The 21,033-nt window shown below is 42.3% G+C and overlaps 1 protein-coding gene across 2 annotated transcripts in view; it reads right to left on the minus strand.

Annotated features, from left to right (window-relative positions):
- Window positions 1-21,033, minus strand: part of LOC121289850 (disintegrin and metalloproteinase domain-containing protein 9-like) — a 113,361-nt gene that overhangs the window by 6,378 nt on the left and 85,950 nt on the right. Inside the window, exons 20-21 of one of the 2 annotated variants that reach the window (XM_041209757.1) lie at window positions 19,294-19,348; window positions 16,582-16,605 (exon numbers count right to left, since the gene is read on the minus strand). In XM_041209757.1, coding sequence (XP_041065691.1) covers window positions 16,582-16,605; window positions 19,294-19,348 — 79 coding nt within the window. The remainder of the gene's footprint in view (window positions 1-16,581; window positions 16,606-19,293; window positions 19,349-21,033) is intronic. The other variant, XM_041209758.1, reaches the window with a different exon arrangement.

Consider the following 21,033-nt stretch of genomic DNA (forward strand, 5'->3'; position numbering starts at 1 on the left):
GTCTTTCTTTCAGGTGCAAAGGAATGCAAGCTCCATCAACTCATCGACACCAATGCCCGTCCAGGACTCTCCACCCCTGCCCATCCCTCTGTCTCCATCCCGTCTTCCAATCCCAGCCCCGGCCGTGTATTCACCATACCCCCTGACCTTATCCTCTCTAACACTGAACATTCAGTGCTCAGCAAAGGACTCAGTTTCATACCCTTGCGCCCTCATCTCAATGAATTTTGGGCTCGGCATGAAGCTGAACTCTTCTTCCGCCGCCTTCGTCTCTGTGCTCACTTCTTTGGGCAGGAGTCCTCTCCCCGTTCAACAGATCCTTTTACCCACCTCCAATATTCTCCCTCCACCTGGACCCCTCCCTCTAGATTTTTTACCTTCTCTTGATCTTTTCATTGAGAACTGTCGCCGTGACATCAGTCGTCTCAATTTCTCTGCTTCTCTCACCCACTCTAACCTGTCTCTCTCTCTGAACTTGCTGCACTCCGTTCTCTCAGGTCCAATCCTGACATTGTCATCAAACCTACTGACAAGTGTGGTGCTGTTGTTGTCTGGCGCACTGACCTCTACCTCACAGAGGCTGAGCGTCAACTTGCAGACACTTCCTCCTATCTCCCCCTAGACCATGACCCCACCACTAAACATCAAGCCATTGTTTCCAGGACTGTTACTGACCTCATCTCCTCTGGAGATCTTCCTTCCACAGTTTGCAACCTCATAGTCTTCCAACCTAGGACGGCCCGCTTCTACCTCCTACCCAAAATCTACAAACAGGACTGTCCCGGCAGACCGATCGTGTCAGCCTGTTCCTGCCCCACGGAACTCACTTCTTGCTATCTTGACTCCATTCTCTCTCCCCTTGTCCAGTCCCTTCCCACCTACATCTGTGATTCCTCTGACACCCTACATTATATCAACAATTTCCAGTTCCCTGGCTCCAACCGCCTCCTCTTCACCATGGACTACACCTCTACACCTCCATCCCCCACCGGGTTGGTCTGATGGCTCTCCGCTTCTTCCTCGAACAGAGGCCTGTACAATCCCCATCCACCACTACTCTCCTCCGTCTGGCTGAACTCGTTCTCCCTTGGAAAAATTTCTCCTTAAATTCCTCTCACTTCCTTCAAATAAGAGGTGTGGCTATGGGTACCCGCATGGGCCCCAGTTATGCCTGTCTCTTTATGGGGTATGTGGAACATTCCTTGTTCCAGTCCTACTCCGGCCCCCTCCCACAACTCTTTCTCTGGTACATCGATGATTGCTTCAGTGCTGCTTCATGCTCTCGTCTGGACCTGGAAAAATTTATTAATTTTGCTTTCAATTTCCACTCCTCCATCATTTTCACATGGTCCATCTCTGACACTTCCCTTCCCTTCGTTGACCTCTCTGTCTCAATTTCTGGTGATAGACTGTCAAACAATATTCATTACAAGCCTACCGACTCCCACAGCTACCTTGACTACAGCTCCTCACACCCCACTTCCTGTAAGGACTCTATACCATTCTGTCAGTTCCTTCGCCTCTGTCGCATCTGTTCGGATGATGCCATTTTCAAAAACAGTTCCTCTGACATGTCTTCCTTCTTCCTTAACCGAGGTTTTCCACCCAGGGTGGTTGACAGGGCCCTCAACTGTGTCCAGCTCATCTCCCACGCATCAGCCCTCACACCTTCCTCTCCCTCCCAGAACCATGATAAGGTCCCCCTTGTCCTCACTTATCAGCCTCCGCATTCAAAGGATCATCCTCTGTCATTTCCACCAACTCCAGTATGATGCCACCACCAAACATCTTCCCTTCACCCCCCCCCCCACCACTGGCGGCATTCCGCAGGGATCGTTCCCTCCAGGAAACCCTGGTCCACTCCTCCATCACCCCCTACACCTCAACCCCCTCCCACGGCACCTTTCCATGCAACCGCAGAAGGTGCAACACCTGCCCCTTTACTTACCCTCTCACTGTCCAAGGGCCCAAACATTTCTTTCAAGGAAGCAGCATTTCACTTGCACTTCCCTCAATTTAGCCTACTGCATTCACTGCTCCCAATGCGGTTTCCTCTACATTGGAGAGACCAAACGCAGACTGGGTGACCACTTTGTGGAACACCTTTGGTCTGTCCGCAAGCATGACCCAGACTTCCCTGTTGCTTGCCATTTCAACACTTCATCTGCTCTCATGCCCACATGTCCGTCCTTGGCCTGCTGCAGCGTTCCAGTGAAGCTCAACGCAAACTGAAGGAGCAGCACCTCATCTTCCGATTAGGCACTTTACAGCCTTCCAGAATGATTATTGAGTTCAACAATTTTAGATCATGAACTCTCTCCTCCATCCCCACCCCCTTTCTGATCCCCTCTTTTTCCAGTAATTTATATAGATTTTTCCTTTCCCACCTATTTCCATTATTTTTAAATGTATTTCCATCCATTGTTTTATCTCTACCTTTTAGTCTATTTCGATCCCTTCTCCCATCCCACCCCCACTAGGGCAATCTGTACCTTGCTCGTCCTGCTTTCTACCCTTAATGTCACCTAATAGCACATTCCTTAGATAATATCACCACCTTCAACACCTCTCCGTCCTTTTGTCTATGACATCTTTTGGCTATCTCCACCTATCACTGGCCCTCTATCCAGCTCTACTTGTGTGCCCACCCCCTCCCCCCCCACTCCCGGTCCCTTAAACCAGCTTATATTTCACCTCTTTTCTATTTTTCCTTAGTTCTGTTGAAGAGTCATACAGACTCGAAACATTAACTGTGTTCCTCTCTGCAGATGCTGTCAGCCTGCTGAGTTTTTCCAGGTATTTTTATTTTTATTTTGAATACAAATCACATGCTATTTATATAGTAAATAAATCATTGGTGAAAAATCAACATTATTGAATAAGGCAAGTGTGTTTTCACTTTGACAAAAAATGTTTCGAGTCTATTTATCTTGCTCTATTTAACTGCAATGCAGCAAAGCAGAGTTTATAGCAAACAAGACCATTATATTCAAAACAAAAACAGAATTACCTGGAAAAACTCAGCAGGTCTGGCAGCATCGGCGGAGAAGAAAAGAGTTGACGTTTCGAGTCCTCATGACCCTTCGACAGAACTTGAGTGAGTCCAAGAAAGGGGTGAAATATAAGCTGGTTTAAGGTGTGTGTGGGGGGGTGGGGGGTTTGGGTGGGGGGAGAGAGAGAGAAGTGGAGGGGGTTGGTGTGGTTGTAGGGACAAACAAGCAGTTAGTCCCTACAACCACACCAACCCCCTCCACTTCTCTCTCTCTCTCTCCCCCCCCCACCCCCCCCCCTCCCCACACACACACACACACACACACACACACACACACACACACACACACACACCTTAAACCAGCATATATTTCACCCCTTTCTTGGACTCACTCAAGTTCTGTCGAAGGGTCATGAGGACTCGAAACGTCAACTCTTTTCTTCTCCGCCGATGCTGCCAGACCTGCTGAGTTTTTCCAGGTAATTCTGTTTTTGTTTTGGATTTCCAGCATCCGCAGTTTTTTTGTTGTTAAGACCATTATATTTTTGGGTGGGCTGGAGGAGTAATACTTCATAAACTACATCATGACACATAATGCTAACTAGTCTTTATAATATTTAAACGAATCATTTATAGTGCCCAGATCAAGCTAGAATTATAAAATTACATTTCTTTGCAATGTTATGAAAAGGTAGGTATCCACACTAGTTAACATTTTAGCTATTCACTAATTTCAAATCTTTTAAAGGCAGTTCAGTAATCAAAGTAAGTTTAAATAGTGACTGGCAATGAATATGAAATAAAAATGCAGTCTAATGAGGGCCAGGGGCCAGAGTTTCCAGCAGCATGAGGTTGCCAGGTGCCTGAGATGTACAACAAGGCCTGCCATGCAAGTATGCCCCCTCAGTGGCCTCACATACTGTGCTGGGTCAGGGCTGTAGTGCACAACGGGCACAATCTTGGCCTAACTACCAAAATTACATCCTATGGTCAATTGGGCCCTAAGACTTTATAAATGGACTTAGAATTTCCAAAGAAGTTATTAAACATGGGAGTCAGGAAATATTCCTCGATTGCAATAATTTGATCTGACTTTGTAAAGTCTGTATCTTTAATACATGTAGCAATGCAAAAGCCAAGAAATATGTGTGGTGTGCTAGGGATTCTACATGTTTTAGGATTTGTGTTTTGAAGTTTTAAAGTTACCAACCTCTTCTGGGAAAAGCTATTTAAAACATAACAATCCAAAAGGTGCTGTTCAAACAAACATGAGGTATTATAATCATTATTGCAAATGCTTATTCTATTGAGCACTTAAATTGTGCTCAGTTTAGAAAATAAATAAGAATTAAATCTTACTGTACGGTTTAGCAGGCAAGAACCTTTCCTGCTTACTTGGGCTGTGAAACATCGGAACAAGTGTAACATAGGAGCAATTAGATCATGGCTAATCTGTGTTCCAACTCTTTTTTTACCCGCTTAGGAACTATGTCTCTTCATACCTTTACCCAATATGATACCTAATACCTGATGTGAGCCTTCATAAATCCAAGCATCACAGCTCCTTGGAAGAGAAGTGTGTCCCCTTGTTGTGGTTCCTCCATCAGAGGAAATAGTTTCTCTGCGTCTACCCTATAAAATACTACTATCATTTTAAACACCTCAATTAAATCATTCCTCAACCTTTGAAACTCGGGAGAATACAAGACATGTTTGCGCAACCAGTCCTCATAACTGAACCCTTTAATTCTTGATATCATTCTTCGACACTTTACTGTGAAAAACTGTCGACTATTTCCTGATAGGAAACCATTCCATAATGTTATACGGCGCTATATAACATGCAAATATTCCCCAAAAACAAATAAATCTAACAATATTAACAAGAAAAATATCATTGCATTGCAAGAGTAGTAGTAATCTCTGGATGACTCCCAGTGCCACGTGCAAGTGAGTACAGAAATAGGAGGATAAGGCAAATGTAAGGATGTTATGCTTCAGTTATACAGGGCTGTCGTAAGAACACACCTCAAATACTGTGTGCAGTTTCGATCTCCGTATTGAAGGAAGGATGTAAATGCATTGGAGGCGGTTCGAAGGAGGCTTACTGATACCGAGATGAGTGGGTTGCCTTATGAGGAAAGGTTGGACAGACTGGGCTTGTTTCCACTGCAGTTTAGAAGAGTGAGGAGTGGTTTGATTGAAGAATAAAAAGGTCCTGAATGGCCTTGACAAGGTGGATATTGAAAGGATGTTTCCTCTTGTGGGTGAGTCCAGAACTAGGGGGCACGGTTTTAAAATTAGGGGTCACTCTTTTAGGACAGAGATGAGGAGAAATGTTTTTCTCTCAGAGGGTTGTGTGACTTTGGAACTCTACCTCAGAAGGTGGTGGAGGCAGGGTCATTGAATATTTTTAAGGCAGAGGTAGATAGATTCTTGTTAGGCAAGGGAAATCAAATGTTATCAGGGGTAGATGGGGATGTGGAAATCAAAACGCAAGATGATCAGCCATGATCTTACTGAATGGCGGAGCAGGCTTGAGGTGCCGAATGGTTTACTCCTGTTTCTATTTATGTTCTTATGAATGTGTGGCTGGAAAGATGGTGCAGGAGGGAGGACTTTAGATTTTTGGGACACAGGGACTGGCTCTGGGGGAGATGGCACCTGTACAAGCCCAGCAGGTTGCGCCTGAATAGAGCCAGGACCAAGTTCCTTGAGGGGCATTTTGCTAGTAAACTAACTTGGCAGGGGTGTGGGAACCAGGAAAGAGAAAAAATGAGAGAGTAATACCAAGGTGCACAAAATACTGGGGGGGCGACAGTTGGCTTTAAAATAGAGAATAGTAAGTTAACAGGTACAGTTGGAGTAAGGGAGAAAGTAATGAAGCCTAAATCAGGATTATACTGCATGTACATGAAGGCATGAGGTATAGTAAGAAATATTGGTGAGTTACATGCAGAATTATGATGTTGTGGCAATAAGAGATACCTGGCTCTAGGAAGGGCAGGACTGGGTGTTAGCTATTCCAGGGTATAAGGTGTTCAGCGAAGATAGTGCAGGAAGGAAAGGAGGGATGGATGTATTGGTTAGGAGACCATTGCAGTGCTGGACAAAGAGGGTGTCCCAGAGGGTTCAAAGACAGAATCAATACGGCTAGAGCAAAGGAACAGAAAGGGTGCAATTACATTGCTCAGTATAGTCTATAGGCCACTGTTACGACACAGCAGTTTTTAAAGGCTAAGTTATTTAAAATCCCAGAGGGAATCTTTAAGCAACTGTCATAACCCATATTTTCAATTGGTATATTTTGAGTTGCAGCTCTAAATTCAGGAATAAGACCACCAGTTCTCGAGAGGTTTTCATATCAAACTGCTTGAGACATGTATTAATTTACAACAAATTAAACATATACACATGGCTACAAATTACTAATATCATAACTTTTTAACAAATTCCAAAATTAATCTCCACTAAGGCAACAATAACCAATAAACTTAACTAGACACCAGGCAAAGCATTTTCATCTTATGAATTCAAAGTGAGGTTCCTTTCAATTTGATTCCTTTGCAGACAGTTGTAAGCTTACAACTGCTTTGATGTTACATGCCTCTGCCCTGCACATACCAAAATGCTTTGTTATACCCAGCATTTACCTTTGAATGTAAATTTTCATTGTATCACCAGGCCCTTTGAACTCTACCTCTTCAAACAATAAAACCCTTTCGTAGTACCAATTTTATTAGTAATATAAACATATTGCTTGGTGTCTCCTAGCTATGTGTAAGATTTCACTCCAACTCTTGAATGCTCTATTCAACAAAATGCATAATGCACCTCTAACTCCGGTTACGTCTCAAAACTACTATTCATCAAAGCACCCAGACTAGCTGCTTTAATCCAATTAAGACACACACAGACTAAATTTCTATGTAAAATAAAATCATTTCCAACAACATTATATACATTAATAGCTTCATGACAGCCACCAACCAGTGGGAAAGATGTAGAGGAACAAATCTACAGGGAAATTACTGAGAGTTGTATACAATATAGAGTAGTTAACAAGGGGGACTTTAATTTCCTGAATATAGACTGGGATAGTGGTAGTGTAAAAGGCCAAGAGGGGACAAGAGTTCCTAGAGTGTGTTCAGAAGAATTTTCTATAGCAGTATGTGTTCAGTCCAACAAGAAAGGAGGCACTGCTAGACCAGGTTCTTGAAAATGAGGTGGGCCAAGGCAATCAAGTGTCATTGGGGCAAATTTAGGAGACAGTGATCATTGTATCATAAGGTTTAGCTTGACAGTAGAAAAGGACAATGAGCAATCCAGAGTTGGAATAATTAACTGGAGAGAGCCAACTTCCATGGGGCAAGAAAGGACCTGGACTGGATCGAATGGAACCAAAGGTTGGCAGGAAAAACTGTAGCTGAACAGTAGGCTATCTTCAAAGAATAAGCAGTTTGGGCACAGTAAAGTATATTCACTCAAAAGGGAAAGTTAGAGCAAACAAATCCAGAGCTCCCTGAATGAAAAAGATGAAAATTAAGATAAAGGAAAAAGTGTACTTATGACAGGTGTCAGGTAGAAAATACAACTGAGAACCAAGAAAATTACATAGGGGTTCAGAGGGGAAGTGAAGAAGCAAATAAAAGAAGCAAACAGGGATTATGAGAAAATACTGGCAGCCAACATAAAGGGGAATCCCAAAGTCTTCCATAGGCACATAAATAGTAAAAGAGTGGTAAAAGGAGTAGGACCAATTAGGGACCAAAAAGGGGGTTTACACATGGAGATGGAGACATGGTTGAGGTGTTAAATGAATACTCTGCCACTGTCTTTATCAAGAAAGTAGATGCCACCCAGGCCACGGTGACAGAGGAGAAAACTCTGTAAGTAGAAGGGTTCAAAATTGATAAGGAGGTGGTATTGGACAAACTGTTAGTACTTAAAGTTGTCAAGGTACCAGGACTGGATGAGAAGCATCCAAGGATATTGAAGGAAGTGAGAATGGAAATTGCAGGGGCAATAGCCATAATCTTTCAGTCTTCGGTGAACACAGGGGAAGTGTCAGAGGACTTGAAAATTGAAAAACATTACGCCCTTGCTCAAAAAAGGTTGCAAGGCTAAGCCCAGTAATTACAGACCAGTCAGTTTAACTTCGGTGGTAGGGAAGCTTCTAGAAACAATTATTTGGGATAGAATTAATAGTCATATGGAAACAATATGGGTTGATTAGGAAGAACCAGCATGGATTTCTTAAGGGAAAATCCTGTTTAACTAACTTGGAGTTCTTTGAAGAGGTAACAGAGAGGGTTGATGAGGATAATGCTGTTCATGTGATGTACATGGACTTCCAAAAAGTATTCAATACAGTGCTGCACAACAGACTTGTGAGAAAAGTTATAGTTCATGGAATAAAAGGGACAGTTGCAACATGATACAAAATTGGCTGAGTAATAGGAAATAGTGAATAATGCTTAGTGGATATTTATCCAGCTGAAAGAAGGTTTGTAGTGGAGTTCCCCAGAGATTGGTATTGAGTCTCTTGCTTTTCGTAACCCATATTAAATGATCTAGATTTTGGTGTGCAGGGGACAATTTCAAAATTTGTGGATAATACAAAACTTGGAAGCATTGTAAACTGTGAGGACAGTGTAGAACTTTAAAAGGACATGGACAAGTTGGTGGAATATGCAGATGGGTGGCAGATTAAGTGCAATGCAGAGAAGTGTGAGGTTATTCATTTTGGTAGGAAGAACATGGAGAGACAATATAAAATAAGGGGTACAACTCTAAGGGGTGTGCAGGAGCAGAGGGATCTGGATGTATATATGCATAAGTCATTAAAGGTGGCAGGACAGGTGGAGAGAGCAGTTAATAAAGCGTACAGCATCCTAGGCTTTATTAATAGGGGCATAAAGTACAAGAGCAAGAAGGTTATACTGAACTTGTATAAAACACGAGTTAGACTTCAGCTGGAGTATTATGTACAATTCTGTACTTTAGAAAGGATGCAAATACACTGGAAAGAGTGCAGAAGAGGTTTACAAAAATGGCTTCAGGGATAAGAAACTTCAGATCAGAGAAGTTGGGACTGTTCTCCTTGGAGAGGAGAAGGCTGAGAGGAGATTTGACTGATGTGTTCAAAATCACGAGGGGGCTGGACAGAGTAGATAGGGAGGAACTGTTTCTGTTCATAAAAGGATCGAGAATGAGAGGGCACAGATTTCAAGTGATGCAAAAGAAGCAAATGCAATGAGGAAAAGACTTTTCACATGAGTGGTTCAGGCCTGGAATGCACTGCCTGGAAATGTGGTGGAGGCAGGTTCAATCGAGGCATTCAATTGGGCCTTTGGATGATTATTTAAATAGAAACAATGTGCAGGGTGACTGGGAAAAGCAGGAGCATGGTACTGAGCTTTAATGCTCAGAGAGGTGTTGCAGACACAATGAGCCGAATGGCCTCTTTCTGCATCGTAATGATTTGTGATAATGATAATGTGATTTACACAGTACCTTTCACAACCTCTGGGTATCTCAAACAACCAGTGAAGCACTGTAAAATATAGTGCTCAAATAACAACTGTGACAACAAGCTCCCACAAACAGTACTGTGATAATGACCAGATAATCTGTTTTACTTATGTTAGTTGGGGGATAAATATTGGCCAAGACACTGGAGGGAACTTCTTTGCTCTTTACAAAAATAGTATTGTGGGATCTTTTATTTTAGCCTGAAAAGTTAGACTAGCCTTGGTTTAACATCTCATCGAAAGGTGGCCCATGTCTAATTGTGACATTCTAATTGTGAGTTTCTAAACATCAGCCATGTTAATCATGATTTGCACATGCTTAGATAATGGAAATAAATTATTTCCCATCTTCGGCTGTTGCTATCCTTAAAGGAATATATTACTCGAGTTTAAATCACCTAATCACCCCAGCTTTTCCAACATTTTAGAAAGTAATCACAACCACTGAATGTCCACATTGATTTAGCTAAAATCAGTTTGGCGAGAAAGCATTACTCCCTCCAATGTTGATGAAATTAACAAAAGCTCCTCACACAGAGAAGTATTGTTAACTTGTGGTCCTCTGCACTCTAGATCTTGACCCTTCACTTTGATTTTTAAGTTTAAAAAAATCTTGATTGTGGACCTCCAGAATTTAATTTGACAAATATATTAGATATGAAATTTCACCATCTTGAGGATATGAAAAAGAGTGCAGTAACCTTCTTCCTGTAAATGCAAAATAGCTGTAGTTATTTCAGCTTCTTGCCACAAGAGGGCAAAGCACACACATGGAGACACAATTCATTGTCCTGCAGTATTTACTTGTCAAACAGAATAAAAAATAAAGTTCTGTCGAAGGGTCATGAGGACTCGAAACGTCAACTCTTTTCTTCTCCGCCGATGCTGCCAGACCTGCTGAGTTTTTCCAGGTAATTCTGTTTTTGTTTTGGATTTCCAGCATCCGCAGTTTTTTTGTTTTTAAAAAATAAATGCTAGGAGCAAACAGGCAGTGGATATTGTAGTGTGCCAGTGCACAATTCAGCAGCAGTGTGTGGTGCCATGTGGATAACACAATGCACACTTACATTCTCACCTTGCTGACTGCCCAGTTTGAGCTCTGCTGCAAATTATAGGGAGAACTTAGATGGAGGTTAGTTACTTGACCACAGGAGGGTAATTATATGAGGTGATTTCATCTTTCCCAACATTAATTGGGATAGATATAGTGTTAAGGGCTTGGATGGAGTGGATTTCTTGAAATGTGCACAGGAGAACTTTTTAGGTCAATCTGTAGAGGGTCCAACAAGGGACGGCGCAGTGCTGGACCTAATTCTGGGGAATGAAGCTGGTCAGGTGGCTGAGGTGGAGGTGGGGGAGCATTTTAGTGATAGCAACCACAACATGGTAAAATTTAAGCTTGTTATGGGCAAAGAAATAGACAAGTTGCAAAAAATGTTTTGGACTGGGGGAGAGCGGATTTTAGTAAAATAAGGCAGGATCTGGCCAAGGTAGAATGGGAACAGCTACTTGTGGGGAAAAGCAGTGGGGGGCGTTCAAAAAGGAAATGGGGAGGGTACAGGCTCAACACGTTCCCTCTAGGGTGATAGGAAGGAGTAACAAGCCCAGAGAACCATGGATGACCAGAGATATTCAGGATACGATGAGAAGGAAAAAAAGAGGCTATTAGCAGGTACAAGGGAAGCAAATCAGCAGAGGCATTAGTGGAGTACAGAAAGTGCAGGGTGGAGCTTAAGAAAGCAATTAGGAGAGCAAAAAAGGGATATGAGAAAGCTCTGGCTGGTAGAAGTAGGGAAAATCCCAAGATTTTCTATAAGTATATCAATGGGAAGAGGATAACCAGGGAAAGAGTAGGGCTGATTAGGGACCAAAGGGGCAATCTATGGGTGGAGCCAGAGGACATCGGTAGAGTGTTGAACGAATACTTCACATCCGTCTTCACCCGAGAATGAGGATCAAGGTATGGAACTCAGGGAGAGAGACTGCGAGGTTCTTGAGCAAATTGATATAGGGAGTGACAAGGTATTGGAGGTGTTGGCAGGCTTAAAAGTGGACAAATCTCCAGGTCCAGATGATTTGTGTCCCAGACTGCTGAGGGAGGCAAGGGAGGAGATCGCAGGGTCTCTGACCCAAATTTTTAATTCCTCTCTGGCCACGGGGGAGGTGCCAGAGGACTGGAGAATAGCTAATGTGGTTCTGCTATTTAAGAAGGGTTGTAGAGATAACCACCGAACAGTGAGTCTCACCTCAGTGGTAGGGAAACTATTGGAGAAAATTCTGAAGGAGAGAATCTATCTCCACTTGGAGAGGCAAGGTTTGATCGGGGATAGTCAGCATGGCTTTGTCAGAGGGAGGTCATGCCTAACAAATTTGATTGAATTTTTTGAGGAGGTGACCAGGTGTGTCGATGAGGGTAGTCCAGTTGATGTAGTTTATATGGATTTCAGCAAAGCCTTTGACAAGGTCCCACATGGGAGACTTATAAAGAAGGCAAATGCACATGGGATACAGGGTAATTTGATAAGGTGGATTCAAAATTGGCTTAGTTGTAGGAGACAGAGGGTGATGACAGAAGTCTGCTTTAGTGACCGGAAGCCTGTGTCAAGTGGCGTACCACAGGGATCTGTGCTTATTTGTCATTTATATAAATGAAATAGATGACTATTTGGGGCTAGGATTAGTAAGTTTGCGGATGACACAAAGATTGGCTGGGTGGTTAACAGTGAGGTTGAGTGTCTTGGGCTATCTTCCAAGGAAGATATAGACGGGATGGCCAAATGGGCAGATAAGTGGCAGATGGAAATTTAACCCTGAAAAGTGAGAGGTGATACACTTTGGAAGGAGTCATTTGACAAGGAAGTATTCAATGAAGTTCTGAGGAACAAAGGGACCTTGGCGTATTTGTGTCCATAGATCTCTGAAGGCGGAGGGGCATGTTAGTGGGATGGTGAAAAAGGCCTATGGGACACTTGACTTTATCAATCGAGGCATAGATTACAAAAGTAGGGAGGTCATGTTGGAGTTGTATAGAACCTTGGTGAGGCCACAGCTGGAGTACTGTGTGCAGTTCTGGTCCCCACATTATAGGAAGGATGTGATTGCACTGGAGGGGGTGCCGAGGAGATTCACCAGGATGTTGCCTGGGATGAAACATTTAAGTTATGAAGAGAGGTTGGATAGACTTAGGTTGTTTTCATTGGAGCAGAGAAGACTGAGGGGCGACCTGATCGAGGTGTACAAGATTATGAGGGGCATGGACAGGGTGGATAGAGAGCAGCTGTTCCCCTTAGTTGAAGGGTCAGTCACGAGGGGGCATAAGTTCAAGGTGAGGAGCAGGAGGTTTAGGGGGGGATGTGAGGAAAAACTTTTTTACCCAGAGGGTGGTGACAGTCTGGAATGTGCTGCCTGGGAGGGTGGTGGAGGTGGGTTGCCTCACATCCTTTAAAAAGTACCTGGATGAGCACTTGGGACGTCATAACATTCAAAGCTATGGGCCAAGTGCTGGTAAATAGGATTAGGTAGGTAGGTCAGGTGTTTCTCGTGTCAGTGCAGACTCGATAGGCCAAAGGGCCTCTTCTGCACTGTGTGATTCTGTGAGAACAGACCTCACAATGAACAAGGCAAATTGCAGAAATGACGTCTTTCAGTTGAGATGTTAAACCAAAGCCCCTTCTGCGCTTTCAGGTGGATGTACAAGATCCCATGGGCACTATTTCGAAGAAGAGCAGGGGCGTTCTTGCCAACATCCATCCCTCAATCAACACCACAAAACAGATTAACTGATCATTATCACATTGCTGTTTTTTGGCTATTGTGCAAATTGGCTATTGCATATGCCTACATTACAGGTACTTCAAAAGTACTCCATTGGTTGCAAAGCACTTTGGGATGTCCTGCGGTTGTGAAAGGCATTCTATAAATGCAAGTCATTTTCTCAGACCAATGTTATACAATTCTCATTTGAAAATTTGTTGGCATTTAAGGTCAAACAGAGATAACAGTTTAATGGATATCAAAGAAAAACGTTTGGTAAAATTCCAGGAAATTTGAAAGGGATGTTATCACCACTACACCTGGTTTTAAAAAATGAAATTACATCTTAATTATTAACATGTGATGGTTTTTTGTTGCACATATTTTCTCTCCTTTTTAACCCTTCTCTTCGAGCATTGGAGTAGATTTTCATCATTCATGCATGGGCTAAAAACAACAGCTGGTCACAGAGCAGAGAGAAATCATGTGCAAGTGATCAAGCCGGTCTGATTTCCCTCCATGTACTGCATCCAAATGAGTCATGAAGCTACCCTCTAAACTCCAGCTGAGGTATAGTTTCAAAATCAGTCAGCCTTCCATTAGTTAGCCAAGTGTTCATTCTTCATGCATAAGCTTAGGTCAGGAGCATCTGACTTATTGGCCCAAATCTTCTGGTGTAGGGAGAGATCTTGGACACAAACTACATCACTGATGCACATCAGGACCCTGAGGAAGTCCTGACATGCGCACATTCACAATATTTACGCGGGAAGTTTATACTTCTAATTGCCAGTTTTACCCTGTCTGGATTGCTCTGTGGTTCCTCTGACAGTGGGATCAGATAGCCATAACCACAAAACTTGGGCTTTTTGCTCTGTACTTACCCTGGTTTTTACATGGTTTTACTTGAAGCTTTTTGTAGCAGGTATGAAGAGAATGTAATTCCAAGTAATTTAGTTGGAATGTTAAAGCACCCCACCACCCACCCCACTCCTGGCAATATTCGCATTTTCAACAACGTTCACCCCACGCCTGACAATGTTCATCCACCGCACGCATCACCAACTATGTTCACCGTCCCATCTAACATGAACCCACTGCACCACCACCGCCCCCCCCCTACCCTGACAATGATAACACCCCCTCCCATCAACGCTCACACCCAGCCCCAACAATGTTCACCCTCCTTCTTCCAGACAGTGCTCAACACCTCCCACACCCCCATCACCTGACTCATGTGCCAGAATCCCTGGCTCCTGTCTGACTAATGTCCTAAGAGTCAGCATTGTTGGCAGGAAGTGGTGGGAACTGAATATTGTCAGGGAATGAAAAGGGGTTGCATGTTGTTGGGAGTGAGGGGAGCTGGGTATTGCTGGGGGTTGAGCATTCTTGGACAGTGAGGAGAGTGAACATTGTTGGGGGTTGTGCATTGTTGGGCAGTGATGGGGTGATGAGGGAAGGGTTTTAGCATCATCAAGGATGGGGGTGGTTAGCACTGTCAATGAGGGCTGATTGTGCAGTGTTGGGGTTTACAGCTATATTTAAAACAATGTATGTCAATTAACTAGAGACAGACTTTAAGGGGTGCACCTTCAGTTCATAACACAAAATGGGAGCAGGCTGCAATGGAATTATACTTGACAGCTGGCTGCCCGATTCCATTCACCCCTGCATGCCTGCTGGAGCAGGCATTGGAAGATGCAAAGGCTCCAGTGTAAAATGCGAAATGGGCAGATTAAATTGCAGTCAGCATCGGTTGAACCCTCTCCGATACTGACTGATAGACCTGGGCCATTGTTATTGTGAGTCACTTTGTTGCATATTATCATGCTCTGTAAATCCATGTTTGCATTAATATGCAAATATCTCAATGTTTCTTAGCATTGTGATTCAAGACCTTTCCATGAACGAAGCAAACCTGAATCGCAACGTTCCAATGGGATAAACCAGGAAATAAAATGTTTAACTGCCAATAGAACAGAATTGCATCTGGACGTCATAGGTTGGATAAATAGGGTTTAGGGATTCACATAACCCAATGGGCCATAACATGGGAACTCATGATGAAGACTGGAAGTGCTGCCCAGGTTACTTCATGATGAAGAGAATCCATACATGCAGATTTCCCAGCACAGGATCACAAGATGACCATCCTTAGCAGGAAACCCAAGCAGATTTTTCCTTACTTACGCCAGATGAATTCAAGTTAACTTTATCAGTACAATTCCCAAGTTGAAATCAACCCATTCTGCACAGGCCAGGGATCAAGTCTTCAGTCAAATGAGTCATTCAAAAAGCCATAATGCATTTAAAAAAATAAATTGTTGAAAATGTAAATGTTAATAATACAGTTGGAAGTATTATTGACCTTAACAACAGGCAGGTCTTGAAACATCAATAAATGCAGCTTTCAGGTAGGTAAGGTAGCTGCTATTTTATCTGTACAGATTATTCATCTGTTGAATGAACTCCCAAGCATAAAACAAAACCATGCTCTCAGCAGTCACTGACTGACAAAAATAATTCAAGTTTTAAATGGATGTAACAGGAGTGGAGGAAGGGGTGAAAATAGTATACTCCTTTAACAGATAGATTTAAAATGTGATTGTGGAAGCAGTAAATAAAGAGGCTATATCATAAAGCCAGGTTTCCTCTTGTGAGCCTCATTCCAAAGTTCCCTTTATCTTGCCAAAGCTATTTGCTTTTGCACTACTCTCTGATCAGAAAAACACTGTCTACACATGGCAAGAAGTAGAATTATACACAGGTCAAAGAAATATTGTGGCTATGAATGTTCATTTATAACTGACTCATTGCATATTCAATGCATTTATTCAGGAGACTGGAGTCAGCGCAGCTCCCTTAAGTCATTATGCTGCATGCAGAACTAGAATCAAAGTTTTGACTGCACAAAGCTCCTTGGATGTGTGTGTTTCATCAGCATTTGTTGGTCATTAATAATCAATTATCTTTTAGCAGCACATGGCCTCAATATTCCCAAAAGCCAAGTTGTGAGTAATTATATTTAACGAAAGTTATAATTACCAGTCAATATTTAGTTTCACAAGATCTTTACATCAGCCAGAGCTGTTTCAAGTTAAATAAAAGTAGTTTAGTTTCAGTCTCCTTTTCCGCAGCTGATTTTGAAACAGGCTTTCAATCGTGCACAAAACACGGTGGAGCTTTGTGAGTTTTTATTCAAGAGAAAACACAATATTACTCCCAGAACATTTCACAAAAGCAGAGACAGAACACCAGCTCAAAAGGAATATTTATCCCTGAAGTTTCAATAATATCAATTACCTGTTGACTTGGCAGTAAGTTGACCTGGGATATTGAGAATAAAAAATTATTACTGCCATGTCTAAAAAGTTGTAGCCAACAGTTCTAAATCTTGACCCTGTGGCCTGGCAAAGACTAGCTTCGTCTTGTCCTCCTTGCCAGGAGTAGGATAGCCTTAAATAAAGTATCTATGCAGTAATGGCTTTTTAATTGCAATGTTGGTTAATTCACGAGTGCTAATTTTTTGCTGTCCCTTTGTTGTAGGGTTAATATTCTGTTCCCAAAAAGTGAGATCTTGGGAGGCCCAAATATTGGCCCAAATTAAATATTTAATTAAGCCAGTGCTGTGGGAGGAGGCAGCACAGGTTAAGCGCTTCAAGTTTGAGCCACACACAGTTAAGTAGTTGGACTTGAGAGCATAGAGGTCAGGAAGGGTTGACACCCTCAGAGTCAGCAGTGCAGGCCTTAGGGTTGGTAACAGAGAGTGCCAGTGATCAGAATCATGACTGTGGCAGATATGAGTTTTTATTCACCTGATGTTTAGGATTGATTTTCGCTGAGGGGGCAGTGTTGGCAGCATAAGGATAAACAATATTGGAGAGGAGGCCTGAAGCAGACATTAAGCTCCTTACTTGGATATGCAAAGGGTCTAATGCCTGCTTAAGAGATAGATAAAGGATGCCTTGACTGGTATTGTACCTCCAGCAGAAGTGTGTGCATGATTGCTGCCCACCATTTTGGATGCCATGGAAGTCGTGGAAGCAGGAGCTACTTCACCCAATTTAACCCCCCAATATCTGTTGTTCATATATTGTGCAGCTTGTTCTGGGTGGAAAATAATTCCTAAGTGGTGCAACATCCATTGGTGCAGTTACGTAAATTTGAAGCAGTAACATGAAACCAAAAAAAATAATGGGGCAGAGGGATAAAGTCCACAGCCTGTCTGACAGAATCACCCATACCTAGACACTGTGGCGCCCAGCTATTAGCTCAACTGCTAACTAATAACAAGGAAAAGTGCAAGACCATAAGACATAGGAGCAGAAATTAGGCCATCGAGTCTGCTCCACCATTCAATCATGGCTGATAAGTTTCTCAACCTCATTCTCCTGCCTTCTCCCCGTAACCTTTGATCCCCTTACCAATCAAGAACTTATCTATCTCGGTCTTAAATATACTCAATGACTTGGCCTCCACAGCCTTCTGTAGCAATGAATTCCATAGAGTCACCACTCTCTGGCTAAAGAAGTTTCTCCTCATCTCACTTCTAAAAGGTCTTCCCTTTATTCTGAGGCTGTGCCCTTGGGTCCTAGTCTCTCCTACTAATGGAAACATCTTCCCTACGTCCACTCTATCCAGGCCTTTCAGTATTCTGTAAGTTTCAATCAGAACCCCCCTCATCCTTCTAAACTCCGTCGAGTATAGACCCAGCGTCCTCAAACATTCCTCATATGTTAAGCCTTTAATTCCTGGGATCATTCTCGTGAACCTCCTCTGCACTTGGGGGCATTTATCAAACAGAGCCCTATTCACAGAAGCAGGAATTGAATGGGGAAGCAAACAGATGGAAACGAACATTAACTAGGCTAGCCTTACTCCTCACCTCAGAACACTACTGCTGTTCCAAGGCAGGAATTAACAATAGCTTTTAGCCATTGTTACAAATACAAAGTTTCTAAGATTGTTATGATTTTGGGACTGTGTCTTGAATTTAAGGTAAGATGGAGGAATGAAGTGGGTCACAGGACCTGCTGTCAATTCTGCTAACAAGAAACCTGAGTGTCCTGGTTGTTGAAGGTTAAAAGGGGACACAGGTGGTTTTATTGGGGAGAAGGTGCAAGAAATCACACCCGCAAACAATGACCCAAGCAGCTGTGTTGGCAGTGGATAGACCGTTAGTCTCCAGGTCCCAGTGAGCTATTCAGAATGTCCAGTTTTGTCAACAGTTCTACTTTAAACTGTCTATTTAATTCCAAGACAGAATGGAATTGGGGGTCTAGATAGCTAACTAGCATTTCTACCTGGATACAAGGCCCATGTGATTCAAAATGCCATGGAGATGTGTTTGAGAGAGAAAGGGTCCTTGGAAGCCATTGCAGGATTAGGTTGCAGGTTTGCCAAAAAAAAAATCACAGATCATTCTGCAAGAATCCAAGAGATAAAGGGCCTGCAAATCTCTGTTGTTCACCATGAAAGAGGTGAGCGGGAGCTCATGCTCGGACTGAAGAGGGTTTAAACAAAGCTGGAAGATTCATCTAGCTTTCGTTCCAGTGAGGGATCTCCTATTCATCCCTCACTATGAAATTCAGTTCGGGGAGTAAACGTATCCGGCAGGAAAAGAAAAAGGGAGCTGAGAACAGCTTTGGACTGGTTCCTGGAGAATGAAGTGTCCACTTGAAGGACAGTAAAGTATAATCATAGCTGGGGGTGGGGGGGACGGTGGTTTGTGGTTAAACCTTAAACATTAAATGGGGGAATCTTTTCTGTAGTTTAAACTATAAGTTGCTTACTGATTGTGTTTAGACAACGTGCTTTTAGTTTGTTTATTCCAATAAAAGTCTTAAAACTTTACATCTTGTCATGTGATCCTTCCAGTCAATCACTGGAACTTCGAATATCTTTCTGTAAATCGCTACAGAGATTCTAACACCATTTAACCACCAGACTAAGATCTGCAGCAACAACTGAACTGGATTGTTGCTCATACAGTGAAATTCAGGAACCACTACTCACCCCTTCCTTAGCTGAGTTATTTGAGGCATTTCCTGGTTGAGCTCTGTTTTCAGACCTAATTTAAACAGAACAAATGTGATAGAATAACCCAATTAATTATTTCCAGTCATCCATGCAACCACATTTTTAAAAAAAATTATCCTTGTCAAGTTTTTATTCTACCATCAATATAAGGATACAAATTTATGTTGAATCCTGATGCACAATGCCCATAGACAGGAATGCAAATATATTACAAAGGAGGAGCAAATTTGTATTTATATAATATATTACGTCCTTCAGGCAACTCAAAGTATTTCACAGTTAATTAATTACTTTTGAAATGCATTGACTGTTGTTTGATGCATGAACACAGAATCATACAGCAAGGTCCTACAAGCAATAAATGAGATGCAGTTGCCAGTTAATTAGTCTTTTATTGGTTGTGTTGGTTGATGGAGGAATATTGACTGGAATACTGAGAGAGCTTCCTTCTTTTCTTTCAATAGTTCTATGGGAACAGGCAGATAAGGTCCATGATTTCACACCTCATCTGAAAGATGGTACCACTGACAGCTCCTTAGTCCTCTTAAGCATCAGCCTAGATTGCAATTGAGAATTATAAATTTGCTGCAATGTTTCCTACTTAACAGAGTATTCAAGAGTCAGTGAAAAATCTTGACTGTCCAGAGGCCCAATCAAATGAATCGAACACACGTAGTCCAGGTTAGCTCAAGACAATCCAAATCACTGGTAGCTTCAGAAGATTGATTCAGAGATTGTGGGTTCAAGTCCCACTCCTTAGGCTTGAGAACATAATACAGGCTAACACTTTGAGGCAGTACTGAGGAAATGCTGTATTGTCAGATATGCTGTCTTTTGGATGAGACATTAAATCAAGGCCCTTCCTGCCCTCTCATGTGGAACTAAAAGATCTTATGGTGCAAACTGAAGAAGAGTAGTGGAGTGTTCCCAGTGTCCTGGTCAATATTTATCCCTCAACCATTCATAAAAAAAAAATCATGTCATTATCATATTGCTATTTGTGGGATCTTGAGCTGCATAAACTGGTTTCCATGTTTCCTTCATTACAACAGTTACAACTTTTCAAAAATTACTCATTGGCTGCAAAGTGCTATGGGGCATCACTGAGGTCATGAAAGAGTCTGTAGGAAAAGTCTGTTCTTCTCACCAAGTACCCGTTTGTTCAGGTTTACAGAAATTAATACATAGACATCAAAACCACAAGCAAAGAAGCATGCCCACTTTGCACTGTGCGAATGGAAAACAAGATACAATTATTTATAAATCATTTATTAATTTTAAAAATCGTATAGATTTCAAGCAAGTCTAGAGAAAGTTGGATTAGATTTAGAATGCTTGAGATATGATGCAGTCAACAGGATTTTGTAACTACATTATGGCAGTCACCTGTACAGCAGCATAAAGCATCAAGACCAAGATTACAGACAGATCAATAGTTGGCTGACAGCATGTTACAAAAAAGTTGCAGGCCATCTCAAACCATGAGATGCAGGGTGGAGCTATTTGTTCACACCACCTGAACTGAGATTATATTACAACCTGTAGCTCATTTGAGAGCTCAATTCCCAACTTCGCTAGTGGTCAGATTACATATGTAAAGACTGCTCTTGGTGTCAAAAGATGGTTGTCATACCAGTATTGACAATCAAACTTGCCTTTATGTTTTCAGCCCAAAATGTCTCGAATTGATACACACAACAAATTACTTTCTTTCTC

This window comes from Carcharodon carcharias, chromosome 17 (genome assembly GCF_017639515.1).
Source record: "Carcharodon carcharias isolate sCarCar2 chromosome 17, sCarCar2.pri, whole genome shotgun sequence".
In the NCBI taxonomy this organism is placed as follows: Eukaryota; Metazoa; Chordata; class Chondrichthyes; order Lamniformes; family Lamnidae; genus Carcharodon; species Carcharodon carcharias.